This window comes from Haliotis rufescens, unplaced genomic scaffold (genome assembly GCF_023055435.1).
Source record: "Haliotis rufescens isolate VD_foot unplaced genomic scaffold, xgHalRufe1.0.p SCAF_3, whole genome shotgun sequence".
NCBI classification, from domain to species: Eukaryota; Metazoa; Mollusca; class Gastropoda; order Lepetellida; family Haliotidae; genus Haliotis; species Haliotis rufescens.
Window position 1 is genome coordinate 23,189,544 of NW_025964001.1, and position 19,764 is coordinate 23,209,307.

The 19,764-nt window shown below is 39.5% G+C and overlaps 2 protein-coding genes across 5 annotated transcripts; both read left to right on the forward strand.

Moving 5' to 3' along the window:
• Window positions 1–1,106: 1,106 nt before the first annotated feature.
• Window positions 1,107–8,727, forward strand: LOC124146491 (serine/arginine-rich splicing factor 4-like). The gene is made up of 8 exons (XM_046516806.2): window positions 1,107–1,259; window positions 2,315–2,443; window positions 3,388–3,458; window positions 4,509–4,613; window positions 4,837–4,909; window positions 6,647–6,720; window positions 6,833–6,949; window positions 7,192–8,727. Exons 2-8 carry the CDS (start codon window positions 2,321–2,323, stop codon window positions 7,481–7,483), a joined length of 855 nt encoding a protein of 284 aa, XP_046372762.2. The 5' UTR covers window positions 1,107–1,259; window positions 2,315–2,320; the 3' UTR covers window positions 7,484–8,727.
• Window positions 8,728–11,583: 2,856 nt separating this feature from the next.
• On the forward strand, window positions 11,584–18,899 carry LOC124146489 (serine/arginine-rich splicing factor 4-like). Of its 4 annotated transcripts, none has more exons than XM_046516802.2 (8): window positions 11,584–11,733; window positions 12,175–12,303; window positions 12,435–12,505; window positions 13,754–13,849; window positions 13,989–14,061; window positions 15,852–15,925; window positions 17,548–17,664; window positions 17,904–18,899. In XM_046516802.2, the coding sequence occupies exons 1-8, from the start codon at window positions 11,599–11,601 to the stop codon at window positions 18,202–18,204; spliced, it is 996 nt and encodes a 331-aa protein (XP_046372758.1). In that variant the 5' UTR covers window positions 11,584–11,598; the 3' UTR covers window positions 18,205–18,899. The 4 variants fall into 4 exon arrangements, with proteins under 4 accessions (XP_046372758.1, XP_046372759.1, XP_046372761.1 ...); XM_046516803.2 differs by having other exon boundaries at window positions 11,584–11,691; XM_046516805.2 differs by having other exon boundaries at window positions 11,661–11,918.
• Window positions 18,900–19,764: the final 865 nt, after the last annotated feature.

The following is a 19,764-nucleotide window of genomic DNA, read 5'->3' on the forward strand; positions in this document are numbered from 1 at the left end:
ACCTTGCGGTTACTTGTTAACACTGTATCAAAACTTCCAACCAACGTTGCCCCAACGCTTCATTGCAACTGGATGAAGACTTTTTCTTTACAACGTTACTTCCAACGTTGCGTTGTCCACGGACGTATATACATATTCTATATACGTCTTTGCGTTGTCCCAACTGTGTCAAACCATCTTCGAATCCCGGTTCGCCCCGATTATGTTTCTAGGTTTGTCAGCACCATACCCGTGCTCGTGGGTTTCACCAAAGTGGTAAACGTCTGAGACCTGCATCACTTGGGGCTTTCCTCCCACATTAAGCTGAAACGCCGCGATATAACTGGAATACTGTTAAAAGCGGCGTTAAACCCAACTCACTCACTCTCTATATAAAATTAACAGAAATCTTTTGTGCAAGAGTTCATATGAATGGCAGTCTATCAACATGATGGCATAGTGTACACATACTGCGAACTTGATACATATCCTGATTTATATCCTGAAGTCATCATTGTTTTTTCTCTGTAATAAAAAAGGGAGGCGCTCTATTCTAATCTGGGTCTGGATTTATTTTAAATTACTGGCAACTGGCAAGTGTAAGGAGGGTAATATTCAAATTTCTAAATTGATATTAGAGTCAGTAAAGTTTCGAAGTGTGTAGGACTTCAATCAAATGTGCTTGGGTTGTTATTTTGCCTGAGCCATGTAGCAGCAACGGGCTAATGAAGTTTACGGATCGCAGAACGGATATGTACGAAACTGACAAAGACACGAAAGATATTTTGAACAGGTATTAGAACACAATATTTGCAATCGAATAGAGGATATCCAAGTCATTATTATATCCACAGACGATGACATTGGTTAACAAGCTTAAATTGGTTCTACTATTGCATTGCGTGTACAGGAGCCCAGTCAAGAACAAACTCCGAGGTACCATCCGGGTTAAGCTGGTTCCCGGGTCCCTATGCTCGTCGTCAACTTGCTATATTGTGATATTGGAGACGGGGCCCAGCTTACCATCCGGGTACGGTGAGGCTAAACTGGGCCCCGTCTCTAATATCACAATATAGCAACGACGCGCATAGAGACCCGGGAACCAGCTTACGAGGCTTCCCTGATCCTCCGCTTGGTGTCGCTATTGTTTCTCTGCCTTCGCAGAACGGGAACCAGTCCAGGCGAGGCGTCGGTCAGAAATTTGTCGGCATTTGATTGGTTTGGAAGTACTTCCAGAAACGAAAGATTTGGTTTATAGGTGAATAGGCCTGTCGCCGGAGGTAAGCAGATGTTACACATATCTGTGCTGTTAATTGAAAGTGTACCTGTGCATTTGGAAACATTTACGTGGTACATTCCACCATTGAAACTAGATACCGGAAGTCTAAACTGCTTCGATGTCGAAACGTCGTCAGATGTAGAGCGAGTCCTTTTGCTAATGGTGATGTAAATGGCGAATAAAATCATAACAAACGAGTATGAAATACTTTCAGTCGCTGATTGTGAAACCTCCAATTCCGCAAATGATTGTTCCCATGATTTAGTCACCTAAGGCATGCCAGAAACCTATGATTGTGGGTTCGAATCCTGGTTCGCCCCGATTATGTTTCTAGGTTTGTCAGCACCATACCCGTGCTCGTGGGTTTCACCAAAGTGGTAAACGTCTGAGACCTGCATCACTTGGGGCTTTCCTCCAACATTAAGCTGACACGCCGCGACATAACTGGAATACTGTTAAAAGCGGCGTTAAACCCAACTCACTCACTAGCAATGCTGAGATGCTTATGCCTTCTTTGATCCTTACTATGCTCTACATTATCCTGACAGTGTTCCCTCAAAATATATTAAATACCATGTCATTCGAGATCATTTGTACCTGTATATTTGACGCCTGGAACTGTTATCAGTCAGCACCATATCGGTTCATTCCTCACCACTCCGTAGCTTTTAGATTACACTACAGAATGGGATAGGTGTGCCAGATGTCATCGGGATCCCACGTAAGTGTTAGTAGACTAAAGCCTACCCGTAAACCTTCATAAGTGTCCGTCACCCTTTCTGTTCAGTTCCGTAACGTCATAGTCAGGACTGGGTACATTCGCACTAAGTTTAACACTGTGGACGCAGCTCTGTTGGTTAAGCTGTCAGGCTCACATTCCGAAGGTTGGGAGTTCGTGTCTGACAGATTCTCTCAAACTGGTTGCGTGTTTTAGTGACGTGACCTACGAAAGAGAAGTGAAAAGTTGTGGTGCTGTATTCTTAAAGGTGCTCTGAGTGGTGGTGTTAAGGATCATTATTATCACCTTGTCAATTAAAGTGTTGATTTTTTCTTCAGGACAAAATGGGTACCAGGGTGTACGTTGGACGATTGTCTTACCATGCCAGAGAGAAGGACGTTGAACGTTTCTTTAGGAACTTTGGCAGACTCAGAGATGTTATGTTGAAAAATGGTTATGGCTTTGTAGTAAGTAAAGTTGTCAATATATTTCAAAAGACACTTTTGTCATATGTATAGCTTATGTTTGGCAACCACAATTATCACATTGTGGCCCAGAAGCAGTGGTTGTCATTTTGGCCACCAGCAGTAGTTGCCACATTTGCTTGGCAATTCTAGCCCATGCTTGCCGTAAAAGGCGACTATGCTTGTCGTAAGAGGCGACTAATGGGATTGGGTGGTCAGGCTCGCTGACTTGGTTGATTCATGTCATGGTATCCCAATTGCGTGGATCGATGCTCATGATGTCAATCGCTGGATTGTCTTGTTCAGACTCGATTATTTACAGATGGCCGTCATATAGCTGGAATATTGCTGAGTGTGGCATTAAACAACATGCAAACAAACAAACAAATATAAACCCAGGCAACTTCTGTTTGGTAGCCTGCCTTTAGCATATACCATCAAGATGGTGCTTGCTACACTGCCTGGTGTTCAGCATTTAGGGTATAAAACAATGACTGGTTGGGTGGGAGTCTGTATACCAGTTGTAGAAAGAACATTTTTAGTCCACTAGCCTTTATAATGATAACATATAGCAAAGCCCTTAAAATGGCAAATGTCTACTAGTCCTTATGATACCTTAACTGTTGGGCAGTTTGGCAAGGACTATAGGACTCGGGCCAATTTGTAAGGCTGTATACTGTCTGAGTGGGGTATCCATGTTTATTTGTGGCATGGTATCTCAGCACCATAAAGCTGAGATAGTGCAAGCAGCCACATTCACGCACATTACTGTATAAATGAAGTGAACGTGACGTTAACCCTATTTTACCTCAACTCTCCGTGAATTGTTGATCATGCTTACAGTCACTGGTTTGTCTGGTGCAGGCCACTGCGACATTCTCGGGTGTCATTATTGCATACCGGTATTGACATTCACTGACTCACACAATCGTGTCATTTCATTTCAGGAATTTGAAGACTACAGAGATGCTGATGATGCAGTGTATGAATTAAATGGCAAAGAATTGTGTGGTGAAAGGTAAGGCACTAGTTCAGAGTTGAACAACCTTGAAAGTAAACTGTTGAAAGTAAACTGTGAAGAACCGGGCTAGAATAGGTCTTCAGCAACCCATGCTTGCCATAAAAGGCGACTAACAGGATCGAGTGGTCAGGCTCACTGACTTGGTTGATGCATGTCATCGATCCCAATTGCGTGGATCGATGCTCATGATATTAATCACTGGATTGTCTGGTCCAGACCTGATTATTTACGGGCTGCCTTCATACATGATGTGGAATTGAAATCAGAAAATGTCTTTTCTCCAAAACACTGGGTTTGTCATTGGGGAGTGGCTATAATTATTTTCATGTTTCCATATATAGCATGTATATACCATTGGACATTAAGCAATAAACTATGCTTGGAAAAACAACCTGTATTCTTTTTTTTTTGCATCTACACATAGACAGGATAAATATGTACCTCTCTTTGAAATATTCTTAAAGAATTGTAGAATCCAAAAAATGTTTACTTTTAACATTATGCTCATGACAAGAACTCCTTGACAATGTACATAATATTAAAAGCTATCTAAGGGATGCACTGAGGTTTATGTATTTCATTTAGTATACCATATTCGACGTAATAAGCGCCCAGGGCGCTCTCAAAATTAGAAATAGGGGTCTCTTATTAGAATATTATTTGGTGCAAAAAAAACAGAGTTGAAAGATAAATTTCGTGGATTATACTGACAGCCTGAACTGTTTATATACGACAGATATATTTTCCAGAATTTAATTGCCCATAATTAAGGGTGCATATAACACACGAGTGAGTATTATACACGAATAGATAAGTCTTGTGTACATTGATCAATCGGAAGGGGTGCTAATGGGGATTGTTCACTTGCCAATATATTAGAAAATATTGCCGTGGGCGCTTATTAGAGCGGGCCGCTTATTACATCGAATACGGTAATTTATATATTACTCCAAAATGATGCTCAAATGGAAATGATATATGATTCGTTTGGAGATTACAGTATTTCCTTTACTCAAGTGATTATGATTTTGGATGTTGTATTTACAGGTGTATTGTTGAGCATGCAAGAGGGGCAAGGGGAGACTTCTTCAGAGAACGAGAGCGTGATCGTGGGTACCCCCCACGTCGTAGGGGTGGTAGTGGCAGAGACAGGTATTAAATAAGATAATTCTGACTTTTTGATTTTGTCCTTCACATTGAAAGGGTATGAAAGTGATAACTTTGAGAGTGACTACTTAACATGCTTAAAGAACAACTTGGAATGATGTCATTATTACTCGTTTTGGTTCATCATCTTAAAGATTATGACGTAATACAAGACAATGAGATATCCTTGACATGAAATAGTATTTGCAATATAAAATGTTATTTGCAGTCGCTATGGGCCACCTACACGCACAGAATACAGGTTGATCATTGAGAATCTCTCATCAAGGGTTAGCTGGCAGGTGAGTTACTTACTGTCTTAGGCCTTGCATGTTGTATATATTTCCTCCTGTTTCAGTTGCAGCATTCAGAGAAAATTTATCAAGAAAAGAAATGATAAAACCCCATTTAGATCATATGTGTAGTAATATGGAATTGTATTGATAAAATTTGGAAAGATACCAAAAACAGTTTAATGATTATATTCCATTGTTTTTGGCAGTTACTAATTTTAAGGATGTTATCTATCTTCCCCCAAAGCTCGAGAGACTCGCTGAAGCCTGATGGGGTCACTGGGTCTTGAACTTGAACCAAGGTCCTTAGGTCTGAGGGTTGCCACTATCTATCGGCCTAGGTCAGGCAGGCATACAGGCAGGCAAGCGCTGTCGGACTATCACAGGGTCCTACTGAACGACACAGCCAAACTGCACTTGGTCTTTCTGCAGGTCTTGATCTAGCAGCATGCCATAAAACATCATCCTCTACGCTGGTCCTCTGCCACCAGTGGTGTCCTTCCCAAGTCTGATTGGGGTTGGATGAAAAAAGAATTTAGTTTTCAGAAAACTTTTGGAAGTCTGGCTGAAAGAATCCCTAGTGAATAACAGAAAATGCAGTCACTCATTGGGGAGATGATCTTCCAAGCACTAGCTTCCTCTCAGACAGGGTCCTCCTTCCAGTCAGGGTGCTCAGTTGTTTGCCGTCTGGGGCACCATACAGAACAGGTCCATCCCTTGGGGTCTATTCTCATCCGTCTTATGAGCAAGAGATCAGATACTGGCCCTACTTGTTGGGCACTGACTCCAGCCGTCAACCCGAGGTCCATTCTTGCAGAGCGTATATAGGGTCCATACCTGCTTTGGCCTTTGAGAAATGAGCTCTTGATTAAGGGAAAGTACAGAGGTAATTGTTTTGAATGCTCCTCTTATGCTGAAAGTAGGTGTAGGGGAAACAGGGATAAGTATCTTCACTTGTGATTTTAATTTAATCAACTGCAATGACAGAAATGATCAGTTGTAACGTCACTTGCTATTGTTTCTGTGAACCTTTCTAAAGTTTACATTTGGCCTAATTTAATCACGTATGATTTTTCCCAAAAATGTTTTGAAGAAACTTACCTGAAAGTTTATCATTGATCTACTACTCTACTCAAAAGAAAACAGAAGGCGTTGGGTGCCTGAGAAAGATCTTGTTCAATATAGGGGGGAAACATTCACATTAGTATTCAGAAGGCTTTATCTAATGCAGTCATGCACTGAAAAAAGTGATATGTTTTGACACAAATTCTTTGATGTTCAAATTCAGTGAAAGGTTCATTTCTATTTAGCTATGAATATTCTAAGTGGTATATGTGTTTGAAGACGGGGAACTGGATCCAGGATCAGAGACTTTGTCAGCTGATGAAGTATAAAATGAGTATGCAGTGTAATATGGTCATATGTCAATACAGCTTCTGTGTGAATAATATGTTTAAGTTATGTGAGTATACATTACTGCTCCTATGTTCATTGGTTTGAGGAATTCAGCAGCTTTATACCCACTATTGGTGAGGATTTTTACAAATTTCAGAAAATGGATTTTCATTGACAAAGAAATTCTGATACTTTTAGGTATTCTTGTATTCAGGTTTGGTATCTAGGTATAGATATTTCTCTTTGGAAACAGGTATGGAGAAGCTGTATCATCCTGTTGTGGTAAGATTAAACATGTTTCTTGATGAAAATAGGTTCCAATGTTTTATGATTATTCTTTGTGTGTTCAAGGACCTTAAGGACTACATGCGTCAGGCGGGTGAAGTTACATATGCAGACGCACACAAGAAGCACAAGAATGAAGGGTAAGTTTCAACTGGTTATAGAGTTGGGGGTATTGATTGAAGTTTGTTTTGCAATTTTATAGTAAATGCTTTAAGTTGTTCATTTGTTTTTATACCACTGCCTATTTTTCAGAATTGTGGAGTTTGCTACATATTCAGACATGAAGAATGCTATTGATAAGCTAGACAGCACTGAAATCAATGGAAGGAAGATCCGAGTTGTGGAAGACAAACCAAAGAGGCGTGGCCGGTAAGTATTTTGGTTCTATTAAATGTAATCACATAGATTTCTTCTTGAACAATCACATTGGTTTTATTGAGGGCAAAAGGGTTAACACTCTCCATAAATGCATGTGTATAGGAATAAATTTTCTCATTTGAATAGTATTGTTGTGAAAGATGTCTGGACAAAAGTCATTTAATTAATCTTGAAAAAATAGAACAATATACATGTAGATAAAATGAAGAAAACATTTTGCTACACCTTTCCAGTTCATACTCCAGAAGTCGTAGCAGGAGCCGAAGCCGTTCCAGATCCCGAAGAAGCCGATCAAGGAGTCGCTCCAGAAGCAGGAGTCGCAGCAGGAGTCCCAGTCGTAGCAGATCAAGGAGTAGGAGTGAATCCCGTTCCAAGAAGGTTGACAAAGATAATCGTGATTCTGCCAGCCCGAGCAAGGTCAGGTCTAGGTCCAGATCCCGTTCCAGGTCCAAGTCCCCTGACAAGAGGGATGCATCACCAGCCAGCAATGGGGATGACCAAAAGGATGATGACAAGGATGACTGATCTACACTGAGAACTTAAATCTGCTAGTATGAACTGTGATCACGATAGCGTGCATGGATTGTAAATAATCAGAGAATTGTATTTGACAATTGTGCTGATGGCTGTGCATAAATTTCAACATCTAACCTTTCTAACCAGGCAGGTGACATCAGTTGTTTGATTTGCATTCATGATCAGCATTTTTAATCTGTTGTGTACATGATTGTGAAAGTAAACTGTTATCATGTAAATAATGTGTTGTCCTTCCCCAGTGCTGTACTTGAATTCCAAATGGAAATCGTTATCTTATGTTGCACATCAAACTCCAGCCCAGTTTGAGTTTTGGGAGAAATGATCACCACCCTAATATATTACATGTGTTATCAGTGAATACATTTCATGTTTTGTTTATGAACTTTGATACTTTGTATTCTGAAATCAATAATGCCATTTCATACTTGAACAATCTGCCCTTATTCGTAGCACTGGAGTTTAAAGAACATTATCTTACCTCTCTGTCAGAATGTTGAGATCTGCTTGATTCATGTGATTTTGATAAGTTACTATGTATCCCACCTGTCAGGGAAATAAATCTCTTATACCCAACCACGAGGAAAACTGACTACACATGGATTTTTGAGCAGGAGAATAAATCTTTTGCACCACACTACGAAACAAATAACTGCACTTGTTAATGTGTCAGTGAAAGTCACTTTGCATGGAACAAGCTAACCTCAGCTCAAGTGAGCAGCTGTTTTCTATCAATTTTCAATTTGTATTAATTCATGTACAGTGCCAGATTAAAAAATGTCAGTAAGATAAATTCATTGTAGCAGTATCATGAGGGGTATATGTAGTTTTATGCATTCCTTATTAGGTTCTGTATAACATGAGCCTTCGCTGATGCTTGCATTAGTGTTAAGAGGCGACTAACAGGATCAGGTGCTCAGGCTCGCTGACTTGGTTGATGCATGTCATCGATCCCAATTGCGTGGATCGATGCTCTTGATGTCAACCATAGGATTGTCTGATCCAGACTTGATTATTTCCAGACCGCCGTCATGTAGATGGAATATTGCTGATTGCGGTGTTAAACAACAAACCAAAACTATTGTCCAAATCATCACTTTATTATTTTCTACAATCATGTAATAATGGCAAAATGTTTTAATATCTGTATCATTTGTTCAGGTGTCGTTCACTTTTACTTCATGTGTTTTCCTTTATGTATTTTATGAATAGGTATTAAAGTATGAATGTGGAAATTTGTTTCTTGCATGATTTATTCCATTGTTAGCTCACCTGACTTATGTCATGGCATGCTTGTCCAGCATCCTTCCACATCTGTAAATATCACAGAAACCGCTGGACAATAAAGCTGAAACTTCACAATCTTGTTTCCACCAATGACGACACCTGAATTTCTGTCATGGAAGCTTTAAAAAAAAGCTATTTATGGCCATTATGCCAATGTGATGAATTTTGGTACATATGTAGTTAATAGTGAGTGAGGCTCAACTGTTTTTGTGATTTTTACCTTGATTTGAACTTTGCATAGAATTTCAGATTCTTGCTCTAACCAATTACTACATTAATTTTCAAAATGTCCACCATGGCGACAATACTGCAAAACCTTTTTATGGCTGCTGCTCAGCACAAAAATACTGTAGTACTCTTCAAGTCTCTCAAAAGGAATGGTTTTAGGCTCTGTAAACATCTCTGAAATAGGCAGACTGAGGAAACAGAACTTTGGCATGTATGCTTCTCCTTATGACAACATATTTTGTTCAAAATCATTGGGATTTTTCAGGTTAAAACGTTTGGCCTCAGTATTTAAGCAGGACATATTTCAATAGCAATGCTGACAGCAATTTTGTTATTAAGTGGCTGTCCTTTTAAGTATTTTTATTTTTTGACTACATATCCAGGTGAGCTACAGTGCCTAGGCACTATTTTTGTAAAGATGTAATGAGCTGCATTGTTGCGACATTTATTGGATCAAGGCAGCTAGATTTTCCAAGGGAGGGCTGGCAACCTTGCAGACACATGTGGAACTTGGACCAACCATACACTCGAGTGCAACACAATACATATATCTCCAAATATTTAGTAGGGCGCGCAGACATTCTTTCCTTTGCGAGAGGTAAGTTTGTAAATATCGTTTCAGTGTAGGATTTTCCTATATTTGTCGACTTCTAACCATATATGACAAAACCTTTTCAGTTCTGTAAAAGCATAGCCACCAAAGACCTTTCTTGACAAATATTAGCTTCATTTGCTAAAATATTGACAGCCATAAAATAATCTAATCGTGTGTGCCAACTCAATTGCTTTTAATGCGTCTATGTAACAAAATATGGTGGTTTGCTTTAACGTTTATTGAATACTGTGGTGTAAAAACTTTCAATAACCTTGCAACGCCATGGTGCCCTGAACTACACATGCATGCAGTTTACCGGACACCTGGGTCCACCATGCTTGTCTGTCAGATGCTGCTAATATAATAGATGCATGCAACACTGTTACAATTTGAAACGGCGATAAAGCTCAAAATAAGCAGAAAAAGGGCTCCCTTTACATTGGTACGGTTCATACAAATGATTGAACCTCGAAAATGAATATCATAGCAATTCATAAACAGTAAATTGGAGTTCCACATAAAACAACTCAAATTCCATGACAAGCGAGAACCTCATCAGTGATATCCATTGGGGTCACATTTAAATAAACGGTACGTTTCATAAAAAAAATACTAAGTAAGGAGGCCGTCTCCAAGGTGTAGCGGATAGAGTGTTTGATCTGAGCGAAGGTCGATGGTCCGATCCCTGTCCGCATCATATACCAAAAGGTGTTAATAGATGAAACCGGTTGTTTCGTTGCCTGTTACTTGTCATCAGAGCATAAAACAAGGACTGACCTGGGATGAGTATAATCTGTTTGAGTGGGGTACCAATGTTACCACTGCATGGTATATTAGTTGGCTTGATATTAAAAGCCGGCATCAGCCCAGAATATAACAAGCTGCCAAACGCAATCACACGCACGCACACGCTCGCATGCATGCACGTAACTATAAAAGTGAAATAATCTTAAACGTGACATAAAGCCCCATTTCACCTCACCTACCATATGGAAGGAGTCATGGACATCCCTTACCAAAATGGAAGGTGTCCGGTAAAATACACACACTTTACCAAAGTCCCAATACCCTTAACTAGGGAGCAAACCCCCTCCTCCCCCTAAACGCTGAATACCGTCTAAAATTGTTCACTCTGAATTTCATTTGTTCGCCCCTGAATCCTGAATACTTCAAAAGCACATGTCAGAAGTTCAGTCTACAGAGGCAGAATATCGATCACAGACGAAAACCATAGAACAGGTTCCTAGCTCATAAAAGGGTACGATTTGCAGTTAAACTAGTGAAAAAATACCCCAAATCCCGCGTACAGGAGGTTGGTTGGGGGTTGGCAGCCTCCTTAACCATACAGCAAGGAGCAAATCTCAGCATGTATCCCGGTGAGATTGGGGTTAGAATACGTCTTCAGCAACCCATGCGTCGTATAAGGCGATCGACTAACTGGATCGGGTGGTCAGGCTCGCTGACCTGGTTGATGCATATCATCGTATCCAAAGTGCTTGGATCGATGCTCATCATATCAATAACTAGATTCTTTGGTCCAGACTTGATTATTCACAGATTTGAATCTGGCTGGAATATTGCTGAGTGCGGCGTTAACAAAAACAACAACACACAAACAGCTTGTATAGGTTATATATTTCCATCAAGATAAATGTTTTTAGGTTTTTTTATCTTCTGAAATTGTTCATAAGTAGGTTATCTAGATTTGGCAGATTTTATCTTATTTATAAGATCGTATTGTTCATACCACAATATGTATATAGAGTCGACCTATTTCGACAGTGCCATTGTCAAAATATTTCAGCACGTGTATATCCTGAACAACAACACTGGAATGTATATTTTCTCAAACCGGGACAAATCTAGATGATAAAAAAACAACAACTAGACAGCCCTCAAATATTATGGTCTTTGTCAGTGGTTTGCTTTTTATAAAAATTGGGGCTAGCAGACGATCGAAAGTTTGTCCGTCGCTTGTGCGCACGTCTCTTTCTGAATGGTGCTAAGCGGCTGGAACGTGGCCTCATTCTTCTACGCACAAACTCCACGCAGGTTGGACCGCAAAGAACTCTGGGTAGAAAACCGATCAGTGCGTGTTGATTTTGTGGATTTCTTTACAGTTTGTCGAAGAGTGAGAGACCAATTTCTCGTTTTCTAGTTAACTAAAGTAAATTATTGTGCATATTCTGCAAAGAGGACTCGTGGACAGACGAAAATATCCCGCTAACTGTGAGAATTTCGACATTTTCTCAAAGTATATTGGGAGTTTCGATATAGTAGTTTGTCCTTCCTCCATTTTGGTTTGATGTGAGAAAGGTTTGTGCCCGATTATTTGGAAATTTCATTCATACAGTATGGACCACTTCATGGCCACATGTTCGCCTTGAAAGTGTCGTGATAATAAGGTCATATTTTAGGAATGAAAATGATAATCTAAATTTGACACGTTGATTGCGGAAGACATTTTTTTTTTTTTGTCATTGTGGATGCATAGGCAGCGTTATGTTCGTCTGCACTTAATCAAGTTAATGTGTCCGGACTCACCACTACATCCTTACTGTTTATTTTCCAGATCAAAATGGGCACCAGATTATATATTGGCAGACTATCTAACTACGCACGAGAGAAGGACGTTGAGCGTTTCTTCAGAAACAATGGCAGAATCAGAGATGTTATGTTGAAAAATGGCTATGGCTTCGTGGTAAGTCTCATGTGTGCACATTATCAATGAAACCCAAATAGCCCTAGTAAACTTTATTGGAATTCGTTTTTACGTTAACTGCCGGTTGGTGCGACTCTATGAGCTATTTCAGAGAATGTTTTGTCTTTCAGGAATTTGAAGACTACAGAGATGCCGATGATGCTGTTTATGAATTAAATGGCAAAGAATTGTGTGGCGAAAGGTGAGACTGATATTTTGTCAACAGCTAATGGGAAAGTAAAGAAAAAGTCTGTTAACTAATTTGTACCATTAATATCATGCATTTTTAGGAACAGGGGATGGTGAGGTGGTGTCTAATCAATGTTGCCCCTTTGAAAAAGGGCTAGAAAAGTTTTGCATCGAGTCATGTGAGTGTAAATAGACCTCATATCTTTCTCAAACAGGAAATCTATATGTGAATGGATGAACTAAGAGTTAAGTATCGTGAAGTGCTTGTGCAGTGAAAAAAAGGATATACTTTTGCAACTATTGGATATGTATATTTGAAGATCCTGTCAATTGTGCACACACATATTTACCTGTGAAGATCTGGGGTTACGTCTTCAGCAACCAATGCTTGCTGTGAAAGCAACTATGCTTGTTGTAAGAGTGGCTTCCATGGAAGTTTCATAACAGTAAATAGTTATCGGTACTGAAATGCATTTGTTTGCACATGAGAAGGTGGTACAACCCCTTCAGATCCCCTGAATAGCTGTCATTGTCATTACAAACCAGAGCCTACAACCCTAATTAATTTATTCCAAAAGATGTCCCACGGTAGATAGTGTTTGATATGTGCAGCATCTATAAATATATACTTAATATACTGCACTCGATGCATAATAAGGAAAACTACCAAATCGCGAAAATAATATATGTACATTATTTCCCATCTATAACCCCTTTTGCCCCTTGAATTGATTATAATATTTTGAAAATAAAATTGCTTTCATAAACTGGCATCAACATTAAGATGTGCTACAGTTAGTAAATACATGACCTAAATTCGGAGGTAACAAGATAATTACATAGTGAAGTGCAGGTATGTGACTCATAACATGCATAATGTCAGAGTAATATATATCAACTAACAAGTATGGTTGCACACTTATAGGAATTAAGTTGCCCCTGATACCTTAGGCATGATTTTTATGTATTTAAACTCTTCCCCCCCCCCCCCTTTAAACTACTACTTGTACCTATCGCCGTGTTTATAGTCTTCATGGGGATTGCGGGGGAGAATAGGTCAGACTCTTCTAGATAACATCTGACCTCATGGATTGTTGCTCGAGTTTTTTTATTGATGGTTTGTCTAGTCCAGATTTGTATTTACTAATTGCTGTGATGTGGTTTGAGAATGGCTGAACAGGTTAAATTACATGTACTCCCAGTCCCATGTTACTTTATTTAATCAACTGGGGTGATTATCATTTTGAGTGTTTGTTTTCAGGTGTATTGTAGAACATGCTCGGGGACCAAGAGGGGATTCCTTCAGAGATCGGGATCGTGGGTACGCCCCACGTCGTAGGGGTGGTGGCAGAGACAGGTATTGTTTTCTTTAATATGTCTTGTTAGTGAGAGCAACAAAGGATTCTTTTTCTAATGTTATTTAAGAGATTATAGTTTATGAAAGAAATTGATTGGTTGCAGTGGATTGATATAATATCTCCTGTTTTGCTTTGCAGTCGCTATGGACCACCTACACATACAGAGTACAGGTTGATCATTGAGAATCTCTCATCAAGGGTTAGCTGGCAGGTGAGTTACTTACTGTCTTTGGCCTTGCACGTTGCCTCCTATTTCAGTTGCAGCAATTAGAATTTATTTCTAAGACAAGGAAAATATAGAAAACCCCTTTTAGATAATGTGTAGTAATATGGAACTGAATTGTTAATATTTTGGAAAGAAAAGAATCTTAATTATTTGTGTTCCATTGTATTTGGCAGTTACTAATTTTAAGGATGTTATCTATCTTCCCCCAAGCTCGGGAGACTCGCTGAAGCCTGATGGGGTCACTGGGTCTCGAACTTGAACCAAGTTCCTTAGGTCTGAGGATTGCCACTAGCTATCGGCCTAGGTCAGGCAGGCAAGCGCTGTCGGACTGTATCACAGGGTCTTGCTGAACGACACAGCCAAACTGCACTTGGTCTCTCTGAAGGTCTTAGTCTAGCAGCATGCCATTCTACGCTGGTCCTTTCTGCTACAAGGGGTGTCCTTCCAGAGTCTGGTTTCGGGTTGGACGAAAAAACAAATTTTAGTTTTCAGAAAACTTTCGGAGATCTGGCTCAAAGAAACCCTATTGAATTAAAGAAAATGCAGTCACACATTGGGGACACAGTCTTCCAAGCACTAGCTTCCTCTCAGACAGGTTCCTCCTTCCAGTCAGGGTGCTCAGTCGGTTGCCTTGGCGATCGACTGGGGCACCATACAGAACAGGTCCATCCCTTGGGGTCTATTCTCATCCGTCTTATGAGCAAGAGATCAGATACTGGCCCTACTTGTTGGGCACTGACTCCAGCCGTCAACCCGAGGTCCATTCTTGCAGAGCGTATATAGGGTCCATACCTGCTTTGGCCTTTGAGAAATGAGCTCTTGATTAAGGGAAAGTACAGAGGTAATTGTTTTGAATGCTCCTCTTATGCTGAAAGTAGGTGTAGGGGAAACAGGGATAAGTATCTTCACTTGTGATTTTTATTTAATCAACTGCAATGACAGAAATGATCAGTTGTAAAGTCACTTGCTATTGTTTCTGTGAACCTTTCTAAAGTTTACACTTGGCCTAATTTAATCACGTATGATTTTTCCCAAAAATGTTTTGAAGAAACTTACCTGAAAGTTTATCATTGATCTACTACTCAAAAGAAAATAGAAGGCGTTGGGTGCCTGAGAAAGATCTTGTTCAATATAGGGTGAAAACAATTACATTAGTACTCAGAAGGCTTTATCTAATGCAGTCATGCACTGAAAAAAGAGATATGTTTTGTTACAAATTCTTTGATGTTCAAATTCAGTGAAGAGTTCATTTCTATTTAGCTATGAATATTCTAAGTGGTATATGTGTTTGAAGACGGGGAACTGGATCCAGGATCAGAGACTTTGTCAGCTGATGAAGTATAAAATGAGTATGCAGTGTAATATGGTCATATGTCAATACAGCTTCTGTGTGAATAATATGTTTAAGTTATGTGAGTATACATTACTGCTCCTATGTTCATTTGTTTGAGGAATTCAGCAGCTTTATACCCACTTCTGTTGAGGATTTTTACAAATTTCAGAAATGGGAGTATGCAGTGGGCAGTATGGTCATGTCAATACAGCTTCAGTGAGAATAACATGTTTGATTGATATGAATTCAGGAAAGGGCTATTTCTTTAGTTGACCAAAAAATTCTTACACATCTTAGGTATTCTTGTATTCAGGTTTAGATGGTATAATTTTTTTCTCTTTGGGAACAGGTATGGAGAAGCTGTATGCTGTTGTGGTAAGATTAACATGTTTCTGCATAATGTATGTTCCATTGTTTTATGATTAATCTTTGTGTGTTCAAGGACCTTAAGGACTACATGCGTCAAGCAGGTGAAGTTACATATGCAGACGCACACAAGGAGCGCAAGAATGAAGGGTGAGTTGCAACTGATTGGGGCATTGCATCAGTTTTGTTTGTTTGTTGTTTTACACCACACTACGCAATATTCCAGCTATATGGCATAGTTCTGTAAATAACCATGTCTGGACCAAACAATCCAGTCATCAACAATCATGTGCCTTAATCTACACAATTGGGGAATGATGACATGCATCATCCAAGTCAGCGAGTCTGACCACCCACCCCAAAATGTCAGTTTCATGAGTACAAAAAAGGGGTATGTTCAGCATTGTCAAATAGCGGTTGGCCATATTGTTTGATGCTTCTAATATAGAATCACACCTAGCAGCCAAATTGAAAATTGTTCCCACATCAATGAAAGGATCTTTTAAGTTAAGCCCAAATGTACAATTTTGGTGTTCTGGTGTCTTGTGTCACTTATGTATGAATTTAATAAAAGTGGCATCTGTAGGGGGCAAACCCTCTGGAATAATAACAAGTTTGGGGGGAAAATGTCAGCTGAAGAAAAACTTGTAAATTGTAAAATGTAAGTTATTCATGCACAGTATACTGTAATCTAGCTAAGAAAAGTTTAATTCCATTCCATATTACAGTCTGTTTGACTCCAAATGAGAACGATGAATTGCAAAATAGCTCAAAATCGGGAAAAGTCTATTAGTTGTCAATATGGTACATGGCAATGAAAACACTGTACCCAACATTATCTGCTTCTAGTTATATTTATTCCCATTACTTGAAAAATCTTTTAAAGCTTGTGGTATGTCTTCTGAAAGAGTGAAAGATGTTGTCCGTCGACGAGACTCTAGCAATCGGGCAAAGCAGGTTGGGAACATATCAAAACCGTGTAGGGTTGATCAATTAGACATGTTTTCAGAAAAATCAAGTCAGACGTGTAATTGTTAATCTGCATTCAGGAAAAATGGTGAGTCTGTGGGGAGAAACTTACCAATGGGAATAAGTGAAAGACTTATTCTCTATGCTGGCTGGGCTGGTCAGGGTTTTGTCCCAGACTGTGACCTCGTTTTTTGAGCCAAGGACAACAGGGACTACCACAGTTATTTCTGGAGTTGGTGAAAATAAATAGATCCCTGCTTTGCCTGCCAAGTCCCTTATTATGGACAATGCAGCATGTCACAGTATGCAGGATCCAGACAGCAAGGCCCAGATGTCGACTAGCCTTGGGGGAGATACGGTGGCATGGGTGCAACAGAAAAATATGACCTTTCCTTCCATGGCTACAAACCCACAACTCTATGAAATCATCAAATGTAACAACCCATCAGCAACCCATACTTGCTGTAAAAGGAGACTATGCTTGTCGTAAGAGGCGACTATGCTTGTCGTAAGAGGCGACTATGCTTGTCGTAAGAGGCGACTAACAGGATCAGGTGGTCAGACTTGCTGACTTGGTTGATGCATGTCAACTGCGTGGATCGCTGCTCATATCAATCACTGGATTGTTTGGTCCAGGCGGGATTATTTACAGACCGCAGTCATATAGCTGGAATATTGCAGAGTCACTTGAAACAACCAACCAGTAAACCAACTTCAGTGGGTTAATTGATTGAAATGTATTTTGTAGTTATATAGTAAATGGCTTTGATATATCTTTTTAAATACAACTCCCTATATTTCAGAGTTGTGGAGTTTGCTACATACTCAGACATGAAGAACGCTATTGATAAGTTAGACAGAACTGAAATCAATGGAAGGAGGATCCGTGTAGTGGAAGACAAACCCAAGAGGCGTGGCCGGTAAGTTTTTGTTTTAGCTTCAATTAATTTTTACGACAATTTCTGCTTTAACAGATTTGTCTTATGAGGGTGAAAGGGTCATCTCTCCATAAATGCTATTGTACACATGTCCTCATTTGACTGTTATGTCATAATAGGTGCCTGGACAAAAAGCTTTTCTTGGATCTTGAAAAACTACTATATGTGGAGATTGATTTTACAACTGTCATGAACTCTTCATTTCTCCTTCCCCTTTCCAGCTCATACTCCAGAAGTCGTAGCAGGAGCCGAAGCCGTTCCCGTTCCAGATCCCGAAGAAGCCGATCAAGGAGTCGCTCCAGAAGCCGCAGTCGCAGCAGGAGTCCCAGTCGTAGCAGATCAAGGAGTAGGAGTGAATCCCGTTCCAAGAAGGTTGACAAAGATAATCGTGATTCTGCCAGCCCGAGTAAGGTCAGGTCTAGGTCAAGGTCCCGTTCCAGGTCCAAGTCCCCTGACAAGAGGGATGCATCACCAGCCAGCAATGGGGATGACCGGAAGGATGATGATGACAAGGATGACTGATCTACACTGAGAACTTAAATCTGCTAGTATGAACTGTGATCACGATAGCGTGCATGGATTGTAAATAATCAGAGAATTGTATTTGACAATTGTGCTGATGGCTGTGCATATATTTCAACATCTAACCTTTCTAACCAGACAGGTGACATCAGTTGTTTGATTTGCATTCATGATCAGCATTTTTAATCTGTTGTGTACATGATTGTGAAAGTGAACTGTTATCATGTTAATCAATGACTACATCTCATGTTTTATCTTCAACTTTGATAGGGGCAGTGGGGTAGCCTGGTGTTTAATTGTTTGCTATTCACGCCAGACTCCGATTCAATTCATCACATGGGTACAATGTATGAAGCCAATTTCTGGTGTCTTACCATGATATTGCTGTAATATTGCTGAAAGTGGCGTGAAACCATACAGACTCTTTAACTTTGTATTCTGATATACAAAATCATGCCATTTCAAATGAACAATCTTCCCTGTTAATAGCACTGGAGTGTTAGGACAGTGCTGCTTATCATATGATTGTTTGTGTTAACATTGTCCAAATCATCACCTTATTATTTTGTACAATTATGTAATTATCGCAAAGTGTTTTAACATCTGTATCATTTATTCATGTGTCATTTCACTTTTACTTCATGTGTTTTGTTTTATGTATTTTATGTATAGATATTAAAGTATGAATGTGGAAATTTGTTTCTCACATGATTTGTATCACATTATTAGCTCACCTGACTGAAGGTCAAGGGACCTGTCATGGCATGCTTTTCCAGCATCTGTGTAAGCATCTCAGAAACCACACTCCTGTGCAGTGTTGACTTGGCATCACACCACTGCGACAGGTTAATTTGCATATCACCAGACGTTTCTTTTGTTTGTAAACAAACTACTTATTCTGAAATCAGAACAGATTAGCCGAATGCAAGTATAAGGGCGCTTTTTACATATTTTGTATAATTATATAGATATGCTACTACAACTGCAACAGTGAGGTGCATGACATCTTAAATTCTTTATACATCAGTGACCCTATTGCTAGCTCTTCCTAGAGCTTCAATGACAGCACATGGAGCCATACAACCAATGTAAACAAAGAATAACTGCGCAAATGGAAATAGTTTTTAATATTTTAGGGTATTTCATCAATGAAAGTTAACCATTCTATGACATGTTTATCTAGATTTGTAGACTTGTCCAAAACATATCGGGTAAGCAATATCTTGAATGTGAATGGACTGTAAGATGTGAAAAATGGCCTGTGACAGAGATACTATGCTGGACACTTGGAACTCTGTTTAGGAGACTGCTCAGAAACAAATGAAGCTGAAACATCACATAATTTGTCAAATTGAACTTTAAATAAACCTATTTATGGCTTTTTTTTGGCTTCAAGTTGCAGGTATTGGTAATGGTCTTAAAATCTCCCAAAATGAATTCAACTCTCTAAAATTTCCTGAGGATCCTGAACCTGTTTGTTTCCTCCTTATGGTGACATCCTATTTAATTTAGTTCAAATCATTGGGTCTTACTCTTTCCTCTTTTTTTTAGTGAAACAAT

Bases quoted from the DNA above. Each gene is read 5' to 3' on its own strand.
- LOC124146491 (XM_046516806.2), top strand. From the start codon at position 2,321: ATGGGTACCAGGGTGTACGTTGGACGATTGTCTTACCATGCCAGAGAG. The intron at 4,614-4,836 runs GTATTAAATAAG...TGTTATTTGCAG, and splicing joins GGTGGTAGTGGCAGAGACAG to TCGCTATGGGCCACCTACAC. The intron at 6,950-7,191 runs GTAAGTATTTTG...ACACCTTTCCAG, and splicing joins AAACCAAAGAGGCGTGGCCG to TTCATACTCCAGAAGTCGTA.
- LOC124146489 (XM_046516802.2), top strand. From the start codon at position 11,599: ATGGTGCTAAGCGGCTGGAACGTGGCCTCATTCTTCTACGCACAAACT. The intron at 13,850-13,988 runs GTATTGTTTTCT...TTTGCTTTGCAG, and splicing joins AGGGGTGGTGGCAGAGACAG to TCGCTATGGACCACCTACAC. The intron at 14,062-15,851 runs GTGAGTTACTTA...TGTGTGTTCAAG, and splicing joins CATCAAGGGTTAGCTGGCAG to GACCTTAAGGACTACATGCG.